This window comes from Chionomys nivalis, chromosome 11, assembly GCF_950005125.1.
Source record: "Chionomys nivalis chromosome 11, mChiNiv1.1, whole genome shotgun sequence".
Lineage (NCBI taxonomy): Eukaryota > Metazoa > Chordata > Mammalia > Rodentia > Cricetidae > Chionomys > Chionomys nivalis.
In genome coordinates, this window is record NC_080096.1 from 3790305 (window position 1) to 3813826 (window position 23522).

Here is a 23522-nt window from a genome sequence, read left to right on the forward strand (position 1 = left end):
TGGGGTCCTCAAGGTAGCAAGTGTAGATTTTCTTTCCTTCTTAAGGGAAGAGTGTGTTCTTGTCCGGGTAGACCCCATTTGGTGTGTCCTGTGATTGATCTTCTTGCATGTATAGACACTTCTTTAAGGCACTGGATTCAATGCTGGGGGTGGTGCCTTCTCCTGGCTGTTTACAGCGCCCTGACAGGAGCAGCTTAGGTGAAAGGGGCCTCTTTCGGCTCACAGTCTAGGGGCTTCCAGTCTGCTGCAGGAAGACGGTACAACAGGGCGTGAGGCCAGATGACAAGTGCAGGAAGCTGACAGGTCGCATCACATCCTCACTCAGGAAGCAGTGAACAGGAAGTGGGGCTAAGCTGAAAATCCTTACAGCCCAACCCTGGTGGCTCTCCCTGTAGGAAGGGTCCACAGCCTTCCCTAGCAGGGTCAGGCAGTTGTGTTTTTATGTTTCCCAGGGACCCCAGGCTGTTTTCTACAGAAGCTGAACACCCTCTCAGCAACAGTCAGGGGCTCCTGTGTCCTCAAGTCTCTGTTGCCTGTTCTCTCTGGTTTCTGGCGGCAACCACCCTGGTGGACACGAGGCAGTAGCTCCTCATGGTTTGATTTGCATTTCCCGATGTATGGGTGTTGCTCAGCATCTTATCCATGTTGCCATCTGTGCATCTTCAGAGTGAAGTCTCTTCAAGGCCTCTGCCTGTTTTCTAGCCAAGTTATTCAGCTTCCTTAAGAGCTCTGTGCATGGTCTGGGCATTGGTCCCTTATCGGTTGTATCCTAGCAGGCATTTCCTCCCTCTGTGGGGTCTCTTTTTACTGTTGATAGCATTTTAAATTTGGTACTTCTGACTTTGCCTCCAGCCCCCTGCCTTCCTGGTCCAAACTTACTTTTTTGTTTGTTTGTTTGTTTGTTTGTTTGTTTGTTTGTTTGTTTGAAGCAGTATCTCATATAGCCCAGGCTAGCCTCAAACTCACTATATACCTCAAACTGGCCTTGAACTCCTGATCATCCTGCCTCTGCCTCCTGAATGCTGGGATTGCAGAGGTGTGTGCCACCATGCCAGTTTATGCAGTGCTGGGGATCAAACCCAGGACTTCCTGAATGCTAGGTCAGGACACTACCAACTGAGCTATGTCCGCAGCTCTAGAGCAGCTCAGTTACACAGTGTATAGCTAAGGAACTGAGATTGACGTGTTTATTAAGACAGTCTCACTGCGTAACCATGGATGGCCTGTAACTCATTCTTTAGACCAGGCTGGTGGTGAACTCCCAGAGATCCACCTGCCTCTTCCTCCCGAGAACTGGGATTAAAAGTGTGCACCACCATGCCTGGCCAAGACTTACTTTTAAGGGTCAGGAATGGAGTTGAGTCCTGAGACTGCTTTGGTGTGTCTGCATAGCTGAACAGAGGTGAGACCTGGGTCTCTGTGACACTCAGCTTCATCCATTGCTCCTGAGAGCTGGTCTTAGCCACCGTGAATTCTTTCCACCCTGGGTAAAGCCCGTCTTTGTAGATGTCCTCCATACTGGGGACAAGAGGGCAGCTGCCCGTGTATGCACCACAGAGTAAGGGGCAGGGAATGGTGCCGTGTGGAAGACAGCCTGACAGGGGCCCAGTCCCGCTTCTCCTAGATTTGCTGAGTGCCCTTGAGTGCTAGCTAATGTGTGTGGGCCCTAATAGTCTGTAAAGTACAGCACAGCGAGCGCTGGGGTCCGTGGACTAGACTGGGTTCAGTGGGATGAGCCTTTCTTCCTCTCTCCCTCCCCTTCCTTCCTCTCCCTCACCGTGTCTCCTAGTTTTTCTTCTTCCTTTTCCCCCTTGTTCATCTCCCAACACCTGGGTTTTCTCACAGAACACTTGGATGTTTTTCTTTTCCCTCATCGATCTCTCCATTTATCCCTTCGGGGCCTCAGGAGCATCCTTCTTCCAGTGCATGAGCTGGAGGCTGCAGAGCCTGGCACTCATGGGGAAGACGAGGACCACCTCCCTTCTGGGAACTGTATATGAGGAGTGGGCTAGACCTGCGGCTGGTGATTTAGTCCTGTGCAAGTGACCAGCATAGCGGGAGGTGGCATGTTCCCAGCTATTTATTTATTCATTCATTCATTCATTCATTCATTCCTTTCTCTCTTTCTTCCTTTCTTTCTTTCCTTTGCCTCCAATCAAAGAGCTTGGGATCTCTCATGGTTGCAGGGAGCCTGGTGGAGTTGCATGGGTTCCACCACTTAGCAGTTATCCTGACAGGCGTGTCAGGGACTGCAGGACAGCAGGAAACGTCCCCACAGCTAGAGGCTCCCCCTGTAACCCATCTTTCCCAGGATACCCTTGTCTGAACTGTCAGGTCACCAGGTTCTTTTTAGGACAGGCAGAAACCATGGAACACAGCTCAAACTCAGCCAGGCCTGGGTTCGATCCCAGCCACGTGCCTGAGCCTCCAGGACCCTCAGGGCATCATCTGTAGAAGGGGAGGTGGTTAACAGAGCCTTTCCAGGAAGTGAGGAACACCAGCTGAACAGGGCTTCCTACAACGCTGGCCCTGGTAAGAGGCTGTCTTTAACATCACCAGGACTCACTAGGAGCTGGCCCCTCCCCACCTTGAGAAAGAGGCTCCCAGGTGATGAGTGTCTGGCTTCCCTTCCGGAGGGGACCTGTGGACAGGAAGCAGAACCACAAAGGATGCTTCTACCCTGCCATGACTGTCTCTTCCCCCACTCCTGTCCCTGAGGCAACCACACTGTCCACACACCAGGGGTGGCTGGGCCTTTCCACCAGAGGCCACGCCCTGACGTCCCTTGGGGGCCCTGGCTCGTTAGTCTCTGACTGTGCAGTGGCCCAGCTGCACATGGGGCCCTGGAGCTTGCCGCACCAACTTCCCGTTGGGCCTGTGGTCCCTGGTGGCACGCTGCTCAGCAGACAGTGACTCAGCCTTCCACCCGACATGCGGAACATGGTCTCCTCTACAGGTCCCGGTCCACAGCAGGTACCCAGGGTGCTTTGGGGGTGCTTTCCAGACAGGCTTTCTGGTACACGACAGTGGTGGCTCCCTGAGCAGGCCGTGGAGCTGCTGAATGTCCAGGTTTGACACTGGCACAGATACCTCCCCAGGCTTCTTGTGGCCCCGTGTGGCTTCCTGTCCAGTCTTCCAGGAGCCACAGCCACTGAGCACACACGAGGCCCAACCGCGCGCGGCTCAGACAGTTGGCCCGGCACAGCGGCACATCCAGTGGAGAAGTCTGGCTGACACAGCTCCCCATGGGCCTCTGCTTTCATCCCTGGGGTGGCAGGGAGACAGCTAGGAGATCAAGGGCTCTGCAGGGTGCCTCTGTTCCTTCATGGACGCGGGTGTGAGTGCCAGCTGCTGAGCAGCCCCAGTGACTCCTGGGAAACCCTGTCCATCTGCTCTCTCCTGGTCTTCCACCTTTGACAAGGAGTGTAACGAGTCCCTGTCCCAAACTCTTTCCCACAGCACAGCCCTGTGCAAGGCAGATGTCACCATGGCAGAGGCAAAGCCAGGGTTGACAGGGGCCCCAGGTTTCCTCCCTCCCCTACCAGGCTCTCTCATCCTGTACTTCCCCTCCCCCACTCCCAGCAGGGTGTGGCCACGGTGTGGGGGGGGGGTGAGGAAGAAGTGGTGAGCTTCCCAGTATTTGTGAGAGGTCCTGGTGCCTGTGTTCATCGAAGGGAGGAAGGAAGAGAGGGAAGACTTCTGCCTAGTACGCGCATATGGACAGGGACAGGTGTGTGTTGCCTGCTCAGCCAAGAGCACTGGGCCAGGATCCTGTGGCTCTTTCCGAGCCCTCAGTACCACTGGGTCCTCCTCCCCTGAGCCCTACACAGCACCTACAGTAGTTGCTAAAAGGTGTGACTGAATGGGAGTGGGGGGTGAGGGGAGCTGTGCTCAGGGAGCCAGCCTACCCTCCCCAACTCACCCCTGCCTCTTAATCCTCAAACTCATCTCTGTAGAGGATTTGTCCTGAGTCTGAAAAAGATGATGGGGTGATGGGGTGGGGATGGGAGATTCACCCAGGTTCACCAGACGTCCATGTCATAGAGGCTGCAGCCACAGGTCCATGTCCCCCAGGCTGAGAATACTGAGCCCCTCTTCTAGGAGTGGGAGGGAGATATGACTAGCAAACATATGTTGTCCCTGTGCACAGGGGAGGCTCAGTCTGTAGACGCGCGTTACATGGCTGTGAGCTGTCAGGTGATGCATGTTACATGGGTGTGAATTGTTGGGTGTCTGCCATCCAGGGAGAAGAGTGCAAACACCGTGTTAAACACGGTGAGGTCATGTGGAGCACGTCGTGCTGAACACAGTGGGGTCGTGTTGGCTGTAGTCTTTTTTTAATTGTAACAATTGCTTAATTGTAAATTGTCTTTGTGGGGCTGGTTTGTTTCTGTGTGGGGAGAATGGGCATTTGAGCGTGGCGTGGAGGAGGGTTAGCTGAAGGTTTCAGATCGTGCTCTTTCTAAAGTATGCTGGGAAGGCCTCTGTGAGAGGTGTCTCTAACACTTCATTCAGTGATCTCCACCTCGTCTCTGTGGTCAGGAACGGATGCTTCTGCTGCGGTCTGAAGCACGTGACATCCATGCTGCCTCGTGTCAGATTGTCAGGTTTCTGTACCGTCCTCCACCTGTGCTTTGCTCTCCATCCTCCAAGGTCTCCGGAGTGCTGAGGTTTCTTTGCGAAGGCGGATGGCTCAGTGGGTAAAGGGCTTACTATGCAAGCCTGAGGACCCGAGTTCAGATCCCATGTCAGGAGTTGAGCATGTCTGTATGTTCTTGTAACCCCAGCACCGGGAGGCGGAAACAAGCCAGTTTAGCTAGATCCACGGTGAGCTCCAGGTTCAGGGAGAGACCCTGCCTCAAAAACTAAGATGGAGAATGGTTGAGAAAGACATCAGTTGATACCATCCTCTGACTACCACACACAAGGTCCTGGCCGAGACCGCGGCATCAGGCTGTGTGTGCGTGTCCTCCTCACAGCTACGCTGCATCTCAACATGGTCCAGATGGTGCTGGTGGGGAGCTGGGCTGTGTCCGCTCCAGACCCCAGCCTGGGCCCTGCGGGCACCCTTACAGCTTCCAGGCCCTTCTGCCTGTTTCCCGTGGGCGTAGCTGATATCCGGATGGACCCGGCTTTGGGGAGAGAGAGGAGTGGGCTCCCTTCAGGGCCCCTGACTTCTCAGCAGGGAGGAAGGGCGTGTCACTCAAGTGTGGTGTGTGGTTTCCAGCAGTTACACCTCTTCCTGTCTCTTCAAGAGGCGCCTCGTCAGCACCCAGAAACCAGCACCCGGCCTCAAGGGAGGCCCTTCCAGGCTCGGCTGGGCAATTCCCAACTGGAGTCAAGATAGGCAGCGTTCCATCAGCTCGGGGCACAGAAGCTGAGGCACCACTCCCAGCGAGGCTTTCTGAAAGGCCCAGACTGACACACACCGAGCTGGCGCCAGCCTCCTCCCCTCTGCCCCTTCTGGCCATGTGCATTGAGTACCACCTTGCCGTGTAGAGCTGTTTGGTCTCTAGTTACATGTGAGGCTCTGTTTTAATGGCGTGGGCACTGCACTGGCCTCCGGGGGCCACAAGGACAGAAGTCACAGTGGAGGGAGATGTTGCGGGGACAGCTGTCAAGGCCGTCTCCTGTGTTCCTTCCTGCTATCCATACCTTCCAGTTGCCTCTTTCCCATGTGGCCCAGGCACCAGGGGGTCTTTGTCATGTGACTACAAGTAGCATAGAATGTCAATATTCCAAAGGGCTCAGGGGGCAGCCTTGGAATTCTCAGAAGAAATTCAGAATCTGGATGAAGTCACAGAGGACCCGAGTCCCATGTACTCCATCAAGTGAGCAGTGTGGTTTTCTCTGAGCATGCCCAGCAGTGCTTACAAAGACTAGCCTCAGCTGGGCATGGCGGCACACACCTTTAATCCCAGCACTTGGGAGACAGAGGCAGGTGGGTTTCTGTGAGTTCAAGGCCAGCCTGATCTACAGAGTTAGTTCCAGGACAGCCCTGGCTACAGAGATAAACCCTGTATCAAAAAAAAAAAGAAAAGAGAAAACCATCAAACTAGGGAAGCGAGGCAGTGTGGCCAGGCTGAGGGCAGAAAGGGACGACCTTCCAGAACTCAAGCCCTTGCCAGGGGGTACATGTGACCTGAGCAGGTTCAGTGGCCATGCATGCAAGGAAGGCAACCATATCCAGGAAGGAGCTGCGACTGGCAGCTCTCCAAGAAACACACCAGGTCATGGGCCAGAGCTCTCCCTGCACTAAGCACAGGCTGGTCTCAGGTCCTGTGAGACTCACAACACAAACCTCCCCAGGTAGCATGGTCCCATTTATCTTCTCGTTCCACTGACAGTGGGAGGCTGGGTGTCCTACCCAAAGCCACATGCTCCTGCTATGCAGGGTCCTGGTGGCCGACCATGGCAGTGCGTGCCCAGTGACCCACTCGAGGCCGAGTGCCCTGACATATGTAGCAAGGTGTCTCGGGGCACGTGTATGCCAGGCAGTACCCATGGCAGCAGCAAGGGTTCAAAGACAAGTCTCCTTCAACCATGGCTAGAATTAGGACGTTGTCACTCTGCTCCCCTCCTTAGCCAAAGCAAGTCAGCCTGTGCTAGAGGGAAGGATAAGGAATACCTCTCCACTGACAGCCAGACTCTGAGAGATGGAAGGGGTTTGAATCGATGACTCAACCTTTCCCTTCCTCCTGTGCCTCCTCAAGTGCCAGCCCAGCCAGCCAGGACATCGGGGAACCAGGAAAGTATCTGTTATACCTTTGTCTCTCTGACCTCAACTCTCCTGTGGCTTCTTGCCTTAAGCTGGCCATTCGCTCCCCTCTATTTCTGTCTACACAAGTAGCCCTGGCCAACTCTCAGTGGCCATAGATACTGTCTTTAATCTCCCTGAGACTAAGGGATCAGAGCAGGACCCCTCATCAGTTCTTTGTCATCTACACTAACCCCCAGCATAATGTGACCACTTATCATAAGTTTAAGTAGGGAATTTGAGGTCCTGTAGCCCAGGCCCTATTCTCTATACAAGGAAGCTGAGACACTGAGCCAAAGTCCCTCCCCTTGGTCAGCTGTGACCCAGGGACTTTTACGCCCTCCATCGCATCACACACATGCTGCAGATCCAACTTGCCAAAAAACTGCTAAACCCATGTCCTCCAGCCAATCCCAAGCTTGCCCCAGGACCCAGAGTAATGAACCACAGATCTTCAGTCAGACCACTAAGGCTTGCTGGCATCGAGGCCCCGGCATCCATTTTCACATTTTCCTTCATTTGAACACAGCTTCCGGCCCTGCACTCAGAATACAGATGGCAACATAGTTGGCCTTTCTTGAGAAAGGTCCCTCCTGAGAAGTTGCAGAGGATCCAGATCCTTGGTTACTCTCCCGCGGCTCCTGATTGGTGACGGAAGGGAGAATGAGCCGCGGTGAATGCTGCCTACAGCCAGCTTTGCCCACAGTGGGCAGAGCGACTGCTTCCTGCTGGGATGGGTGAGAAAGAGGAAGTCTGCTACGAAGATTTGGCAGTTAAGCAACGTCAGACAAATCACAAAACTCAGGGGTAGTCAGCAAGACAAGCAACTGGAACGCTGGGCAAAAGAGAAAAACAGAAACTTCCCAGGGTCGGGCCAAAGGTGTAGCTCAGTGATAGAGCATTTACAAAGTGTTCACACGGCCCGAGATTCCACCCCAGCAACATGCACGCAGAGAGAGAGAGAGAGAGAGAGAGAGAGAGAGAGAGAGAGAGAGAGAGAGAGAGAGAGAGAGAGAGAGAATCATAGAATCCCACTGCTGGGAGACAGAGAGAGGAAGGAGGCTCTAGGGACTTACTGACTAGCCATTCTAGGCAATTAGTGAGCTTCAAGTTCAGTGAGAGGATTGTGTGAAAAACTAAGCTGAAGCCTGTGAAGACAGCTCGGTGGGCAGAGTAACTACTATGACCCATAAGGATCTGAGTTTAATTTCCTACATAAACAGCCAGGCATGCCTGCCAGTGCCTGTAACTGCAACACTGGAGTAGGGATAGGTAGACCCCAAGAGCTTGATGACCAGACACTCTAGGTAAGACAGCAAGCTCCCGGCTTATCGAGAAACCCTGTCTCAAGGTTAAGTGGCAGAACAAAACACCAGGTGTCCTGATTCAGCCTCCACAGGAACACGTACCACACACGCACACACAGCACACGCACACAGCACACACACAGACACAGAGAGTGACAGAACAAGACATCAGATGTCCTGCTTCAGCCTCCACAGGAACACGTGCCACACACAGCACATACACAGCACATGCGTGCATACACACACGCGCCACACACACACACACACACACTTACGCTGAAAATTGTGATGAGATGTTTCTAGGTTCGAAGAAACCAGAAAGAAACTGCTGATGCCTTATGAAGTCCCTGATTGGATCCTGGATTTTTGAAAATCTGAACAAGAACTTAGGGAACCACAGGCGTTTGGACAGAGGCTGCCTGTCAGGTGCTGATGTGTCGTTCTCTTTGACTTCTCTTGATTCTGTGACTGTGGAACACCGTTACGAGGGTATGAGTGCTGAAGCCCCTGTGGGTGACATTCAGGCCGGAGCTTCAGATGGCCTTGACGGTCCTGCGTGTCACACGCACAGGAGGGGAGCGGAAGGAGGGCATGCGTGCGAGTGCGGCCGTGTAGACCCTTGCTGAGTAGGACGAAGACTTGGGTGTTTGTTGCTATTTTTAAAACTTTTCTGAAGTTTGAAAGTTATCAAAACAGCAGAGAGAAGAAAGATGGCGAGTGGCTTGAACGGTGCCTCCTGACCCTTCTTGGCCATCCGCCACCAACCTCACCTACTGCATACAGTGTTTGTAAAACTAGGGGTTGGTTGTCTGTTTACCTCCTGGCCGCACAGCATCTATATCCCTGCTTCTATAAGGACACTTGGTCAGGCCATGGTAAAGCCCCTAGCTTCAGATTCCTCAAATGTGAGTCAGAAAGTTACTCAAGGGCACACACAGATAGGGGTGTGACTAAAAGTGCATAAACCCAGACGGGAACCAGATTTGACCTTCAGCCTGGATCACAAACCCAGATCCCTTCCCAAACCTGTCCTGTTATCCGTGACCTTCCTCAGCCTGTCCTCCAACTGTGGGGGATGTCAGGGGCCTGGGGTGCTGTCGCAGCTCTGCCTGTCCTCCAGATTGTGTGGGGGAAAGAGTCAGGGATTTAGGGGCACCCAATCTGGCTCCAACTTATCCTCCAAACTACAGAGGGCATCAGGAGCCTGGGGGTATCCAGCACAGGTTTGCCTGGAGAGGTTTGTGAGGTGCTTGGGGACCTCTCAGTTCTGCCTGCCTTCTTCCTCGGTGTGGTACCTGCCAGAATACTGTACCAGCCTACAATTCCCAGCATCCCCTAGGATGTCGGCTCTATCGGGATTGGCAACTCAGCAGGTGCATTTCTTCCTGATTGGACAGCGACAGCTGCAGAGCCTAGAAGCGGGCTCTGCCTGCGATACTTGCATCTTGACTGTACAGAGGGGGCTGTGAGAAATTCCATCAAACCCCTCCTTCCCAGAATTGTGGCAGAGGTTCTGGGCTGGGGTTGTTGTTGTTGTTTTGTTGTTTTGTTGTTGTTTGGTTGGTTTGGTTTGGTTTTTCCAGACAGGGTTTCTTTGTAGCTTTGGAGCCTGTCCTGGAACTAGCTCTTGTAGACCAGTTTGGCCTCGAACTCACAGGGATCCGCCTGCCTCTGCCTCTGCCTCTGCCTCCTCAAATGCAGGATTAAAGGCGTGAGCCACCACTAGGTGGTTTTTTTTTTTTAAGGTAAATTTCTTATGCATGTCAAACCACTTCAGAGTAAGGTCAGTGCTCCCCTGTGGCTGTGGCCTGGGGTGTGTTGGGGGTCAACTGGCTACTGCCTCAGAGTGAGCTTGGAGTCCCGTCGAGGTGGACCGCCAAGACCCCTCCCCAACAGCAGCAGTCGTTACCACACCTGCAGGTTCTGTGAGCGCCCCCACTGGACAAAGCAGGCATTGCACTTCAGAGAAGGCTTCCTAATCCTTAAGCAGTGTGGTATTCTCAGTAACAGGGCTGCCCTGTCCCCACCCTCTCCTGTTGTGGTCCCCAGCAGGCTGAGTCAGTCAGTCTGTTATTCACTCAGTAGCAATTGGGTGCCTAGCAAGCGCCGGGCACTGCAGGAACACCGGGCACCCCTTTGCCCCAGCCTTCATAGAACCAGCAGAGTTTTTGTGGAAAGAGAAACATGGATGAGCTGTAGGCGTGTCGCTAGTCACAGATTCTAGGGGGAAAGACCCCACAGGACGGGACTAAGCAAATAGTGAACTTAGGGAGAAGATTGGCAGCTTAAGGTATGCAGGGAGAGCCTGGGATAGCGGGGCACTCGGTAGACCTCTGGGGTCAAAGGTCAAGTTCAGGTGGAAGAGGACTACAGGCATCCTGGGGAGTGACTCTGCTAGGCTCAGGAACCTGGCGAGAGCCTGCATTGCTGTGTAGAATGGGGGCCACTTCCTGAGATCAGAGAGGCGCTGAGAACAGGCCCGGAGGTCTCCCTGGTGCTTGTGGGCAGCACAGAGGTCTTGACTGTGTGTGGTTTTTGCTCTGGGTAGAATGGAAGTTGCAGGAGAGTTGTGAGCACGGTAGTGGATGATCCAGGCTGTGTCCCGAGAGAAGCCCCCTGGCTCCCTGTGAAATATCGTACAGATGGGATGGGATGGTCTCAGGTGACCACTTAGGGAGCTGATGAGAAGCCTGAGTGTGGAGAGGCATTGGACAAAGAGTGGGTGACCCAGCTGGTTCCCTGGCTGTGCAAAACACAGGACCACCATGGGGCTGGTCAAGCACTCAGAACTGACACATGAGCCTGAAATAGGTGTGTCGCCTCCTCGTGGAGATTCCAGGAGATCTTGGCAGATGCATAAAGAGACCACAGACAAAGATGCTGCAGGATGGAGACAAAGATCTGGTCCCTGGGACAGTTAACAGGGTTCAGAGAAGCAAAAGGATTCAAGGCTGGAACCTGAGTGGCCCGAGAATCAGAGGTTGGCAGGATCCGCGCAGGCAGCCTAGAGACAGGGACAGATGACGGAGAACTCACAAGTGTGGGGTCCTGCAACCAAGGGGAATGGGGGCCGCATTGCTGTGGCCCAACATAAGGCAGTGTCCAACTTAGCAAGAGTGACTTCCTCAGAGAGACAAGGACCAAGTGGAGTCTGTCCAGGAGAACTGCCCTGGAGCGGGGAGCCTCCTCAAGAATGTTCCTGAGGGCAGAACACTCTCTCTTACTGAGGAGAAAACTCTGCTTTGACATTCTTTTCTGGAAGGATGGAATTTGTGTCAGGCTAGAAATGTGGCCTAGTTGGTAGAATATTCACACGGCATGCACATGGCGTGAGTTTGACCCAGCACCATATACTAGCGGGTGTGATGGCACACACCTGTAATCCCAACATTGGGAAGTAGAAGCAGGAGGATCAGAAATTCAAAGCCAGCCTGGGCTACATGAGATTCTGAAGCTAGTCAGTCACCGTCAGCCCTTCCAGGAGCCATGGGAGGGAAGGCAGATGCTGAGTGCTGAGGCTGCTGGTCGGTCTGAAGGACCTGGCTCCTGGTGGCCCTGTTTCAGAGAGGAAGTTGCAGGGTCAGAGCTGAGAGGACCCATTGGAAAAGAGCTAGGGAGTCGTCCCTTCAAGAGTCAAAGCAGGAGCCTGCCACGCGCACCGCAGCCCCTGTCTGTGTTCTATGCGCTAGAACCCAGTACGCGAGCTTTGGGCAAGGGGCTGGAGGTTGAGAATATACACGCAGAGACGGAACGACACACAGACCTTCCAACACTGGTACCAAAAGCCCCCATGGAGGCTTAAATACCCTGCAGTCAATGGCCAACAGGTGAAAATCCCATCCTCTGATCCTCTAAGCTAGGCACAGCTTCTAGTAACTTTAATTAGAAGGTTCTAGACAGGGAAGAACAGCTGACTGCCAGGACTCAATTGGTCCCAACATCTCCCCTCTAAATTTTTTATAAAACAGAAGACCCTCCTGTCTTAGGTCATCTCAGAAGAGTAAACCCTTACCCGTCTTTGGGAGGCCCCTTCCCTGTCTTAGGCGGGCCCTCTTCTGTAGAAGTTGCCCGTCTACGGAGGAGTCTTCATTGTTGGTGCAGTATTTGCAACCAAACCTGGAGTACGTTCGAGTTACTGGCCAATAGGCTCAGAAGGACTTGCTAAGTGACCATATGCTGCATTCTCATGGGTTGTCTGATCTTACACAGAATTCAGAAATGAATGCCCATGGCAACAGGCATTAAGATTGCCAGCAATAGGGTCCCCAGTTACCACTGGACCCAGCCTCCCATTTGGGCTATGGCATTCTACCAACCCTTTGGCTAAAACGGGGCACACAGGTATCAACAATCTGGTGTGCTGATTGTAACATTTCAAGGGCTATTCAAGTAACCATTGAGCTGTTTCACCACATAAGAGGCATTAGCAATATTAACAGATGTCACACAAATGGAATGATAAAGGTGTGAACAAGACATTTGTTCTACTAGCTATAAGGCCACCTGCTCCTACAATAGGGCAGTCTCCTGATTTAAATTCGAAAGTCCAAATTTAATGTTGTCCACTCTGAGTCTGGAGAGCATCGTTGACTTGTCTCACCTGTTTATCCACGGTGTCCGACACCAACGATGTTTGTGCCATTGCCAGTCCTGCAACCATGGCTGCAGCAGCAGACGCCGCGATGACAGCAATCATTGCAGCTATCTCTCCCGAATCTCATTTCTCTCGATACAGGGTCATCTCAGTCTGCTTAGCCTTTTTGGTAATTGGCAGTGGTATGATGGCTGGTACCCGAAACAACAAGGCAGCCCTGGAGTGGTCATCCCAGCAGTCGCTCAGGCCACAGTTTCTGAAAGAACAACCAAGAATGTCTTTCCCCCAAAGGTGCCATTCCAGACTGCAAAAGGAAGAGAAAAAAGAAAGAAAACTAAAACACGGGATTTAATAGTGCCTGGGCTCTCAGAGAAATATTCCAAAAAAGAAAGATAGGAACTACACTCACTTGTATAGGATTCCTTTAAAGTAATATTCATAGTCCAAAAAAATGTAACAAAACATAAAGCATTCACAAAGGAAAAGGTCTGATTAATAGAAGCCTGTTCTATCGCCATAATGCTTAAAGCAGTTCCAGCTGTACAGTTTGAGGAATAGAAAGATGAATACAAAGAACTAGCTTGGCTCACTGATCAACACAAGAGGGTTCCTTTCCAGGCTTCACACAGAGCTTTCCGCTTGACTGGGACTCACCAGGAGGCTCATCAAGAGAATGACAGGTGTCATTCTCAGGCTCATCACAGGATCCTTTCCCATCATTTTCCACAACCCGAACATATCGCTCTGGTACCCAAATGGGCTTGTCCATTCCTGGAGGAAAAACACAAACAGCTCCTCTCACCCTAGCCAACAGGGGCGTGGGCTCCTTCCATTGTCCTGTAATAAGGTCTTTTCATCGTCCCCATCCTAAGGACTGAGAACTTTGGGAATCAACACTAATTGTGTTATCCGCTCACCTTGAGGAATTACCACCACCCCCTGTTGGACAGATGTCATAACCTTAATCTCCTCTTGACAGTGTGCATCTACTATCCCAGGATGTATTTGGATCCCCTCTAAAAGGGTACTGCTTCTGCCTAATATAAGTCCCATGGTACCCGGTGGTAAGGGCCCATATACTCCTGTAGGGAGTGCTTGCCTCTAAGCTAGGCACAGCTTCTAGTAACTTCAATTAGAAGGCTCTAGACAGGGAAGAGCAGCTGAAGGCCAGGACTCAATTAGTCCCAACAGGAGCCTAGAGCCTGTGTCAGCAAACTTCGGTAATAGGAGATAGAATGGTTTAGACTTTCCTGGCTGTGGTCTCTGTCGGTACTACTCAACCCTGCACCAAGGCAGCACTGTCCGCAGCAGATGTCTGTGAGATGACTCAATGAAACTTTATTCACTAGAACTGGCAGCAGGCTAGATTTGGCCCTCTGACTCCAGCTGTAGGAACTAACCTCTAGCCCAGTGGCTTCCTAAACTGAGGTCCCCCTGGCCCAAAGCATCAGCGATACACACGAACACTGAAAATGCCAGTCTTGTCCCCATCCACCTCAGAAACTCCCGTTTACCCCATCCCTTGAGCCCTCCCTCCCAGCCCAGACAGCGGGTCCTTGTAGAATTCAGTACACGAACCATCCCTGAGGTTTCCATGAACGTCAGGGCTAGGAAGGTTGTGGAGGGGGGCCCAGTCCTTTCTGCCAGCCTGTGAGGACTCCTGCCTCGCATCCTCCCCCATGTCCTGTAGTCCGGCTCTTTTATTTACCCTTCCCTCAAGAATGGGCCCTGGTGGCTGCCATACTCAGCAGGCCTGTGCCTCCTGACCCCTTAGCCCAACTCTGCACCGTGGTGGTGGCGCGCACAAACACACACAGGTGGTTGGTGGGAAGAGTGGACCCTGAGGGGCTTCGGGGAGGCTCAGGATCCCTTCTTCTCGGGAGCTTTTGCATAATGAGCCAGGAGACCTCAGGATCAGCCACGCCCCGGCTACCTCAAAGCTAAGGTCTGAAGTGAGCTTGTGTTCCGTTTCATCGCTGCGTTCCAAATGAGGTCTTATAAAAATCCTCAGGGTCCCTCATCAGCCTCCTCACTCATGACAGCTCCATGCTGCTTCTGGTATCTGTGCTGCTTCCAACAGGCATGCGTGCGCATCCCCTAACTCAGAGAAGACCTCATGAGGACCTCCAGCAGGCTTCAATAGTGTTCACAAGTGGTTTTGACTCTAAGGGAAAGGAAAACAAAAACAAAATGGGCTTTTTAGCTGGGTGTCACCCACCAATTTCAGGGGGTCACTGTCACTCCCAAATATCGCTTTGTCTGTGGCAGTGGGGCCCTGTGAGTTTGAATCAGGGACCTTCATCTGGGCCCTTGGGAGGCCAGGGGCATGGCAGTTACCAAGGCCTTCTGGAACTTCCACATAGATAAGATGGACAACCAGACCCGTATGCAGACAGATTGCTGAAACTGCCTGGCATCTGGGAGGGTACCCCTGAAGGTGGCAGCTGGGTGAAGGAGTTCTCAACATGAAGAGGGCTATGGGGGGCGTGAGTGTGGTCTCTCAGCAGAAGGAAGAGGTGGCCCAAGCGTGTGAGCACAGGGCTCGGCTGAGAGTCAACAGGCACAGCACAGCCTAGCGGCAACAGCAAAGAACAGGGGGCACTTGACAAGGTGCCCTTTGAAATGATGCCCTGTGGCCAGGGGAGCCAGGAGAGCAGAGCTGAGAGGGATCCAGGACCAGGGTTTTCGGTGAATGACTGGTGACTGCACTTAGGGGTGGAAGTGGGAGACTGATGGACCAACGGAAGGACGAACAGACGGAAGGAGGATCTTGTCAATCATCCCCTTCTGCTGCCGTAACAAACGACCACAAATTTAGTGGAACAACGTGTGTCTTACGTCAGGGTGCTGGAGGGTCTGGAGCTCAGGAGGGCGTAGCTAAGTGCAGCTTAGGGCTCATCAGGTGCTGGCCACAGCCAGGATTCATGGGAAGGCCCAAGTGGTGAAGAACCAGCTTCCGAGCTCACGGGGTCACCTGAGAAGTCACCTCTTGGTGCTCCTTTGAGCCGAGGCCTCAGCCTCTGCCACAGGAACCTCTACCACATGGCACCTTGCTTCATTAAGGCTGGCGGAGGAGCCACCTAGTAGCGCAGCAATGGGCAACAACCCATGCCATCCAGTGACAACCCATCTCCTCAGCCACGTTGTCCTGGTCAAGATCAAGTCGCTGGGTCCAGCTGTGCCCAAGGGGAGGACCCTGCACAAGGAGGGGAAATCCCAGGATCCAGGGGTCATTGAGGGCATAAACAAATTTCCCAAGTATTAGGAAGCTGCTGTGGTGTGGATTCGGGAGCCAGAGAAGCATAAAGTTCAGTTCCCTAGAGGTGAGGACAGGAGAGGGGACAGAGAAGCCACAGACCCTTGCGCCTCATGTGAGCAGTGGGGTTGGGTCCTGGTGGAGGGACAGGATCCTCAACAGCAAGCCCATTTGAATCGGTGGGGCAGTCTGTCTGAGGCAGTGTGAGTAGCTCATATAGCCCAAGCCTGCTCAGTCTCTCTAACCATCACCTTTTGTCTTTTCATTTTCTTTCAGAACTTCCCCTCTGTGAAAAGGCAAGCTGGTCTGGATAAGTGAGGCCAGCCCCATGTATCCGGAATCAACCACGGGGTCCCCGGCTCGTCTCTCTCTGCGGCAGACAGGCTCCCCTGGGATGATCTACAGGTAACTCACCCATCCAGACCTCCTCCTGAGAGCAGTGCTTCCTCTGAGGAGGAGTCTCTGAGGCAGCCACCCTCCCCTGGGGAAAGGATAAGGATTCAAGTGGGGCTCACAGAGTTGAGGTAGACAGGTCCCCAGAAAAAGAATGGAAGATTTCGAAGCCTATATAGAGACTTTCTGGGTGGCACTGAACCAAAATAGATTTATTTCTGGTCCCTGACCCTTGGAAACCCTGAGGCTACCTGAGCGACTTCACAGTGCCTGGAGCAGCTGCCTCACTTCCGTTTCTCCTGCAGTGCACACCACTGCACAGTGGACCCTAGGATCCCACCCAGCTCTTTAGGAGCTCAGGCATTTAAGGGGGCTGCTCTCAAGGAGCTCACGGGCATTTGGGGGACGGCACCTGCCCGTCTTAGAAAGGCCAGCTACAGCCGGAACTCCTATAGTATAATCTTGACCTCCTTGTGTGAGCCAACCTTTCTGAACCTCAGGCCTCCTGTAGAGGGCGCTAGTGAGAACCACTGGCTACAGATCCAACATAGAGCCTGTATCATCGCTCTGAAAGACCATGACTGGATAGGACCCCCAACAGCCTAAATATTCTGGGAATTCGGACCTTTCTAGATAACGGCTGGAGGCTGAGCCCTTGCAAGTATCTGCGTAAACCAGTGTCTGCCCTGGAGAGGGCCCTAGAGTCTCAGGCCATCCTGTCGGGGTGTGTTTTGGAGCAATTCTAAATCAGATTGTAAAGCATTGTCTAAAGCTTATTAAAACCCAGGCACCCACTCAGAGTCTGCTGTGGACCCATCCACGACCAGATCAGGTTGCAGACCTCTGCCTCACTGGCCACTGGGTGGCGCTGCTGCAGAGCATTTGGTACCCAGCTTGTACATCTGGCAGAGCCTGGTCAGCTAGCCTGGATGGAGCCAGGGGTGAATGCGTGGCGGGTGTGGGCTGCAGGATATCGGTGATGATGCTGAGCTTGCACCTGCCTGTGGTTGATGCCAACTGCATACTATCGTCTCTCCTTTCTCCCCGCTTTCCTTCACTGCTATCCGAAGTACGCGATATGGGAGTCCCAAAAGGCAGCTCCAGTTTTACAGGTAATCTCCTCCTCCCCCTCCTCCTCTCAACCCTGAAGGCCAAAGGCAAAGGTGTGCTGGGGAGGGCTGTGCCCATCCCAAGCAGGGCAAGATGCAGGTTGGCACCTCTAATGGCAGATTCCACCCGTGTGTCTCAGTGCTAACCACGGAGCCTGTGCGGTACCCTGGTGAGAGCATGCGGTCGGGTTAATCGCGTGTGTTCATCGACTGAAGTCTGCTTTGATTTGACCAAATGGACTTGAGATGTATGTTCATCTCTCGGTCACATCCACCATTAGGACTTCACTTGCCACTTAGGCCCGGCGCTGAGCGGTCGAACACTTGCCCGGTGTGTACAAGGCTGTGGGTTTCAGCCTCAGCATGCAAGGCATGAAAAGAAAAAGGACATTTTTCAGTGTATGGGCCACTTCCTATGGCCGTGGGTCTGTGCTTCCCCTGCTGGAGGGAAGGATCCGTCTGTCCTTCCTGTCACCCACCAATTTGGGTTTGGATGGGCTAATAGATAACCTGTGGCACCTTTAGCTGCTTTGAAGGCTTGTAACCTCCGTCAGGGGTATGTGGTGCGATTTGGATGAAGGTTGGGGTCACTGTATCTCTTGGTAACGCTTCCCTGATGGAGAACTGGAAGCCAGGATGTGGTATCAAGAAGCCCAGGCTCCTCTCAGGCCAGTCTGCCCCTCCCCCTAGACCGCCTCACCCTTACCTACAAAGCAAAGAACACACCCAGAAAACATTCCCTTCTGGGAAGCAAGGTTGCAAAGCTGCAGAAACCTGCAGGCAGTTGACTCAGCTGCCTTGGGACTGTGTCAGGGAGCTGGCCACCTTGGCAGTGGGGCTTTTCCTGCCAGCGTATCTTAACCTGTGAGGTTAAAAGTCACTGTCCCGATCTGGGGAGCACATCCCAGAGGCGGTACTGTGGGGTGTTGGGATGCACCAGAAGTCTAGACCACGTGTTCAGGGTCAGCGCTGGCTCCTCACATCGTCGTTTCTTTCCTATGGCCTCGGGATCATGACCACGCCTGGGTTCATGGGCAAATTTGTGCCGTTGTCCCTAAGTCTCGTTCCTTACAGGGAACTCTGGGAGATGAGACTCTGGTTTGACTGAAATGTTGACTGGGTAAAACTTGGCCTGAGCTTGAGCCTGGAGACACTTGTATGATGTCTGTGTGGCGTATGAGGAGCGTATGGCATTTGCTCTCGAAGGAGCTGAGTAATAAAAACCAAGCTTGTACCTTAACCCCATCCTCAAGAGAACGTGCCTACCTCTGCCTGGTGAGAGGGGGTACAGAGAAATGGTCTGAGAAGGAGCCCCAGTAAAGAACGGGTGTAAGTAAAACTGTAGTGAGCTGTGCACCGCTGGCTGACGGAGGAGAAGCTGTAGTGAGCTGTGCACAGCACTGGCTGACCGAGGTGAAGCTGTAGTGAGCTGTGCACAGCGCTGGCTGACCGAGGTGAAGCTGTAGTGAGCTGTGCACTGCTGGCTGACCGAGGTGAAGCTGTAGTGAGCTGTGCACTGCTGGCTGACCGAGGTGAAGCTGTAGTGAGCTGTGCACAGCGCTGGCTGACCGAGGTGAAGCTGTAGTGAGCTGTGCACAGTGCCGGCTGACCGAGGTGAAGCTGTGGTGAGCTGTGCACAGTGCTGGCTGGCCCTCAGACCAGGAGCCCTAGGTCTTTCCTGTCCTTTAGATCTCCAGTGAAGTTTTTCCACATAAGCAGTCAGTCAGGCACCACCTCTGGAGGTGACCTCAGCAAGCCGGGATCTTGGTTCATTGAACAGACAGGTGCCACTCACTGTGAGACACCTACATCAACACAGCTGGGCATGGCCATCACAGAACTTATCACATGACTTAACAATGGCCCTTTGATGGCAGAAGTGTTTGTGACAGAGTACTCTATCTGTCCTGGCTACCAATTGAATAGCTCTCAGATCAACAAGGTGTATAACACGCAGGTGTCATCGGGTGGTTAGCGTTTTTCCTGCTTGTGTGTGTGTGCGTTGACTAGAAGCGTCTTCTCCGAGCTGTGTAGGGGGCCTGTCTTGTCTACACGCTGCAGATGGGTCCACATGTTTGCCATCCTCCTTCCCCACTAGCCAGGGCCTACCCCCAGGACATTCTTCCATGGAGGAGGTGCCAGAGGAAAAGGGGGACTGTGCAGTCTCCTGCAGATGGACTTCAGCAAATGCTGATGTTTCTGCTCAGGCCCCTACAGCCAGAGCAAGGATCTCGGAGAGGCCAAAGGGCAGAGAAATACATCTTCTGATGGTGGGAGGCACCACAGAGCTCCTTTTTCTCCTTGCATTTTGCCTCAGTCTGGTGCTGGCCTCAGGGGACAATCTCAAAGCTTTACCTGAAGCCCAGGTCAGGAGATGTGCCAGGAAGGAAGCCTACAGTGCCCCTGCCAGAGGAATGGGCATTGTGTGCCCAAACAGATCCATACACCCACATTGGGTACATCCCAGAGGAGGGCAAGAACACTTCCGTGTGCCTCTTCCCTGTGGCAGTGACCACATGCCACGGGCACCCTAGCTGTCCACTGAAGCCATGGTTTGGAGTGAGGTGAGCAGAAGTCATGAGCCATGTGTCTGGCATTCAAATAATAGCTTAGGAAAGAGCTACCCGTGGCTCAGAAGATCCGTGCCTCTGATACAAAGGCAGCAGATGCAGCAAAGGTGAGACCAAGGGAGAGGGCAGGACCCCCACCCCACGCTGCACCCCAACCATTCTGCCAGGTAGGGGCACTGCCAGGCTGTAGCCCGGCGCTGCACTTCCTGAGCTTTTAGGGGAGAGGCGCTCGTGAATAATTCAGCCTCTTCCACAAGATGTAAACTCCCTAATAGAAGCTAATGGACTTGCTGCCTCCGAAGCCGACCCTTGTGGGACTCTCTCATTCACCAATTGCTTCTGACGTTCTACAGTGACACTCCCTAATGAAAGCGCCACCGCGCCTGCCCGCTTCCTTAGCTCCCTAATAACTAGACTGTGGCCTTTTAAACAAGCAGCCACCCGGCGAGGCAGGTGAGTGGGACAAAGGGATGGATGTGGCAGCCACCATCTGAGGGTTGCTGCCTGGACGCAGGCATCCCCAGGAACTTACATGATAGAGCTGGGGTGATGTCTGGGACCGCTTCCGGCTGATCAGAAATCAGACCATCCATGTTTATTTTTCAAAGCAGGCAACCTTAAATAGCCCGTCTGGGTGCACCTGAGGTAACTGTGCTGGATGGAGGAGGGTGGGTGGGCTCCCACCTGGCTGCACCCACCACCCTGCAATCGATCCTGCTTGCTGCCCACCCTGTGCAGCGCTGGCCTGGCTATCCTGCTGTCCGCCAGAGACCCGCCATCTAGCTTGTGCCTCGCTGGCATTACCCTTGATTAAGATTCGGCAGTCGTGCCTTGGGCTCTCAGTGCCATCCGCGAGGTTTGTGGCTGTCTGAGAAGTCCATCTAGGAAGCTCATGCCTGCAGGAGCCAGGGTGGCTTATTCAGGTCTCGGTTTGCTGGTGGTTCTTGAGCGTGTGCTGCGGAGATGCTGGGTGTGCAGAGAGTTGCAGAGCCGCGCCTTGGAATGGCGACCACTTCCCTGGGTCTCCACTTCCAAGGCTTCCGGCTGGTCTCCAGCCTCAGGACGCAAGTTGCCATTTGATAGAGAGATAGGGCTTCTTTCTGGCCCCTTGTCGGCTTCGGTGGTTGTTGGTAGACAGACCCTAGGTCGGAAGCTCCAGGTAGAGGGTGAGCTGGGGAGAGAGGAGGCAGTTCCTGCTGACTTTAACGAGGTTAGCATTCTGTCGTCTCACTTTTCCGCATCACCCTGTTAATTCGAGTGGAGTCCCCTGAGCCCCCAGCCGACAGGAATAGATTTGCAGAGAAAATCTTCAAGTGAGCGGAATTAGCAGATCCTATTGGGGCGGGGGAGGGAAGGTGTCCGTTCTTCTAGAGACCTGGTGGGATACAGGGATAGAGTTCCAGAGAGCTTCACTCTAGAAAGTGGCTGAAATGCTGCAACTCAGAGGTCAGAAGTCACTGTACCCCCAAGCTCAGGCAGGAGGAGCCTTGAAAGTGGGCTTCCTCCTCACTACTGTCTCACCTGGAAATTTTTATCTAAGAACCCCACTATATTATATTCACCCCAAAGAAAAGCCCAGGGTACAGCCTCAGCATGAGGGAGTCCAGAGTGGTAAATGCTGTCCGTCTGCACATATCTGTATAACCTTCCTCCTCTGGGTGGCCCAGGCTCCTTCCCAGAGTTAATATCCTCTGCATGCGCACACACACACACACACACAAACACACTCACTCACAGGCAGGGATTATGGACCCTCTGTGCTGGGCCACCACCCTCTCTGAGTTCTCTTTAGATTGCTGGTTATTTGCCTGTAACAGAAGACTCTGGGCCACCCCCATGCCCCAGAACCTGCAGTCCCTCAGTGGTGGCTGTGCAGTCGACCAGGGAGGTAGAAGGGCCCCGTTCTTTCCTGTCCTCTCCTGTTTCCTTCCATCCTGTCGGGAACGCATGTGTTCTCTGTAAAGGAGTGTTTTTAGTGTCCATCATTTCCTAGTGATGTTCGGTGCCTGTGGGGTTCATTCCTCTAGTCACTTGGCTGCTCTCAGGCCTACGTCACCCTCCAGCTTAGAGGGTAGACACTTCTCCCCACGGTGTTTTCATCTCTGGTGTTATCGTGCACACCTTTGGGGACAGTCATCTGTCCTGTAAGGTGCGCTCCTGGCTACGCTACAGCAGCCTGGTGACAGCCTCTGTCACTTCGCAAGTACCTGCCCATGTGGCTGTGAGTGGATCTCATCCCACACTGGGACCCTGGCAGCATCTGCAGACCCCTACAGACCCCTGCAGACCCCTGCAGACCCCAGGCACTTTTGCGGGCAATGTCTTGAAAGCTAATGGCTATTGATTGCGACCTGGCTTGGAGTGTGTGCATCTTGCCCACTTTTCGGGAAGAGCTCCCAGCTGTAGCCCGCCCAGCTGGCCCTTTCTCTCACCCCAGGGAAGAGAGAACTGGCCTCCGCTCCATACAGGGCTGGCTGCGGGCCACGCAACACCTCCAGCACAGCTTCCCACTGCTGCCCTGCGCCTACTGGAGGAGGCGGTGGCCAGCCTGCAGGAGGGAGAGGGAGCCTGCCCTGCCACCTGTGGGCTGGGTTTCAGGTCCGCATTCCTTAGGATGTGCCTCATCATGAACTGGGGCCTTTTGCAGCCCCCAGACACATCTTCCTAGAAACACAGGACTTTTGCACAGCCCAAACCCCATCTGTTTCAGTATCTAGAGACCTGCAGATGGTATCCCACTCCCACCCCAAAACTGTGATCCGTGGTGAATGCCAGTCCTAGTGTGGAAATCAAACCTCCTACCACAAAAACATCTGTAAGTCAGTGCTAAGCCTGAGTCAGGAGCCAATCAGCCCCGGTGCTACTTCAGGGACATTGCCACTAGGGCTCAGCCTCGCAAGGCCCAGTAAAGCCTTGGCTTACCTTTTAGAGGTCGGGGTCCCTACTCTGGGTTCCATGGGCACCGCTGGGAACAGGAGCAGGCAGCTGCAGAGAGGCAGAACAGTCAGGACAATTAGGAAAGTATCTGCACAGAGCTGATAAATGCCACACAGGAAAGGGGTGCTGAGGTGGGGAGCCACGCCCAAGCAAGGCTCTGACCATGTACAGACAGCACAGCACCTGCCATGCTCAGGGCAGAAGATCCAAGATCTGGCAGATACTGCCTCTGTCTCTGTCTCTCTCTGTGTGTCTCTGTCTTTCTGTCTCTGTCTCTCTCTTTCTCTCTCTCTCTCTGTGTCTCACTCTCTGGGATTCTCTAGGATCTCTGTGTGTCTGTCTGTCTGTCTGTCTCTGTCTGTTTGTCTGTCTCTCCCTCTCTCCCTCCCTCTCTAGGATTCCATCGTCCATTGGTCTTCCCAAACCCTCTCTAAGCTCCTTCCCTAACTCAAATGCACGTACAGTGACTATTCCAAGAACCTACTGTGATCTAAGCCCCATGCTAGGCTTGACCAGTGCAAACCTTAGTCTTCATATAAAGATAACTGCAGGGGAGTCCTCTGTGAAAGGGGCAGCTCCAAGGTTCCTGCAGGTGACCC

General features: G+C 53.5%; 1 protein-coding gene across 2 annotated transcripts in view; it reads left to right on the forward strand.

Annotated features, from left to right (window-relative positions):
- The window catches only part of Kcnab2 (potassium voltage-gated channel subfamily A regulatory beta subunit 2), an 88345-nt gene that overhangs the window by 22981 nt on the left and 41842 nt on the right, over positions 1–23522 (forward strand). Inside the window, exons 1-3 of one of the 2 annotated variants that reach the window (XM_057784071.1) lie at positions 2875–2973; positions 16191–16319; positions 17378–17419. In XM_057784071.1, the coding sequence (XP_057640054.1) occupies positions 16243–16319; positions 17378–17419 (119 nt within the window). In that variant the 5' untranslated portion in view covers positions 2875–2973; positions 16191–16242. Of the gene's footprint in view, positions 1–2874; positions 2974–16190; positions 16320–17377; positions 17420–23522 lie in introns of those variants that run through there. The other variant, XM_057784070.1, reaches the window with a different exon arrangement.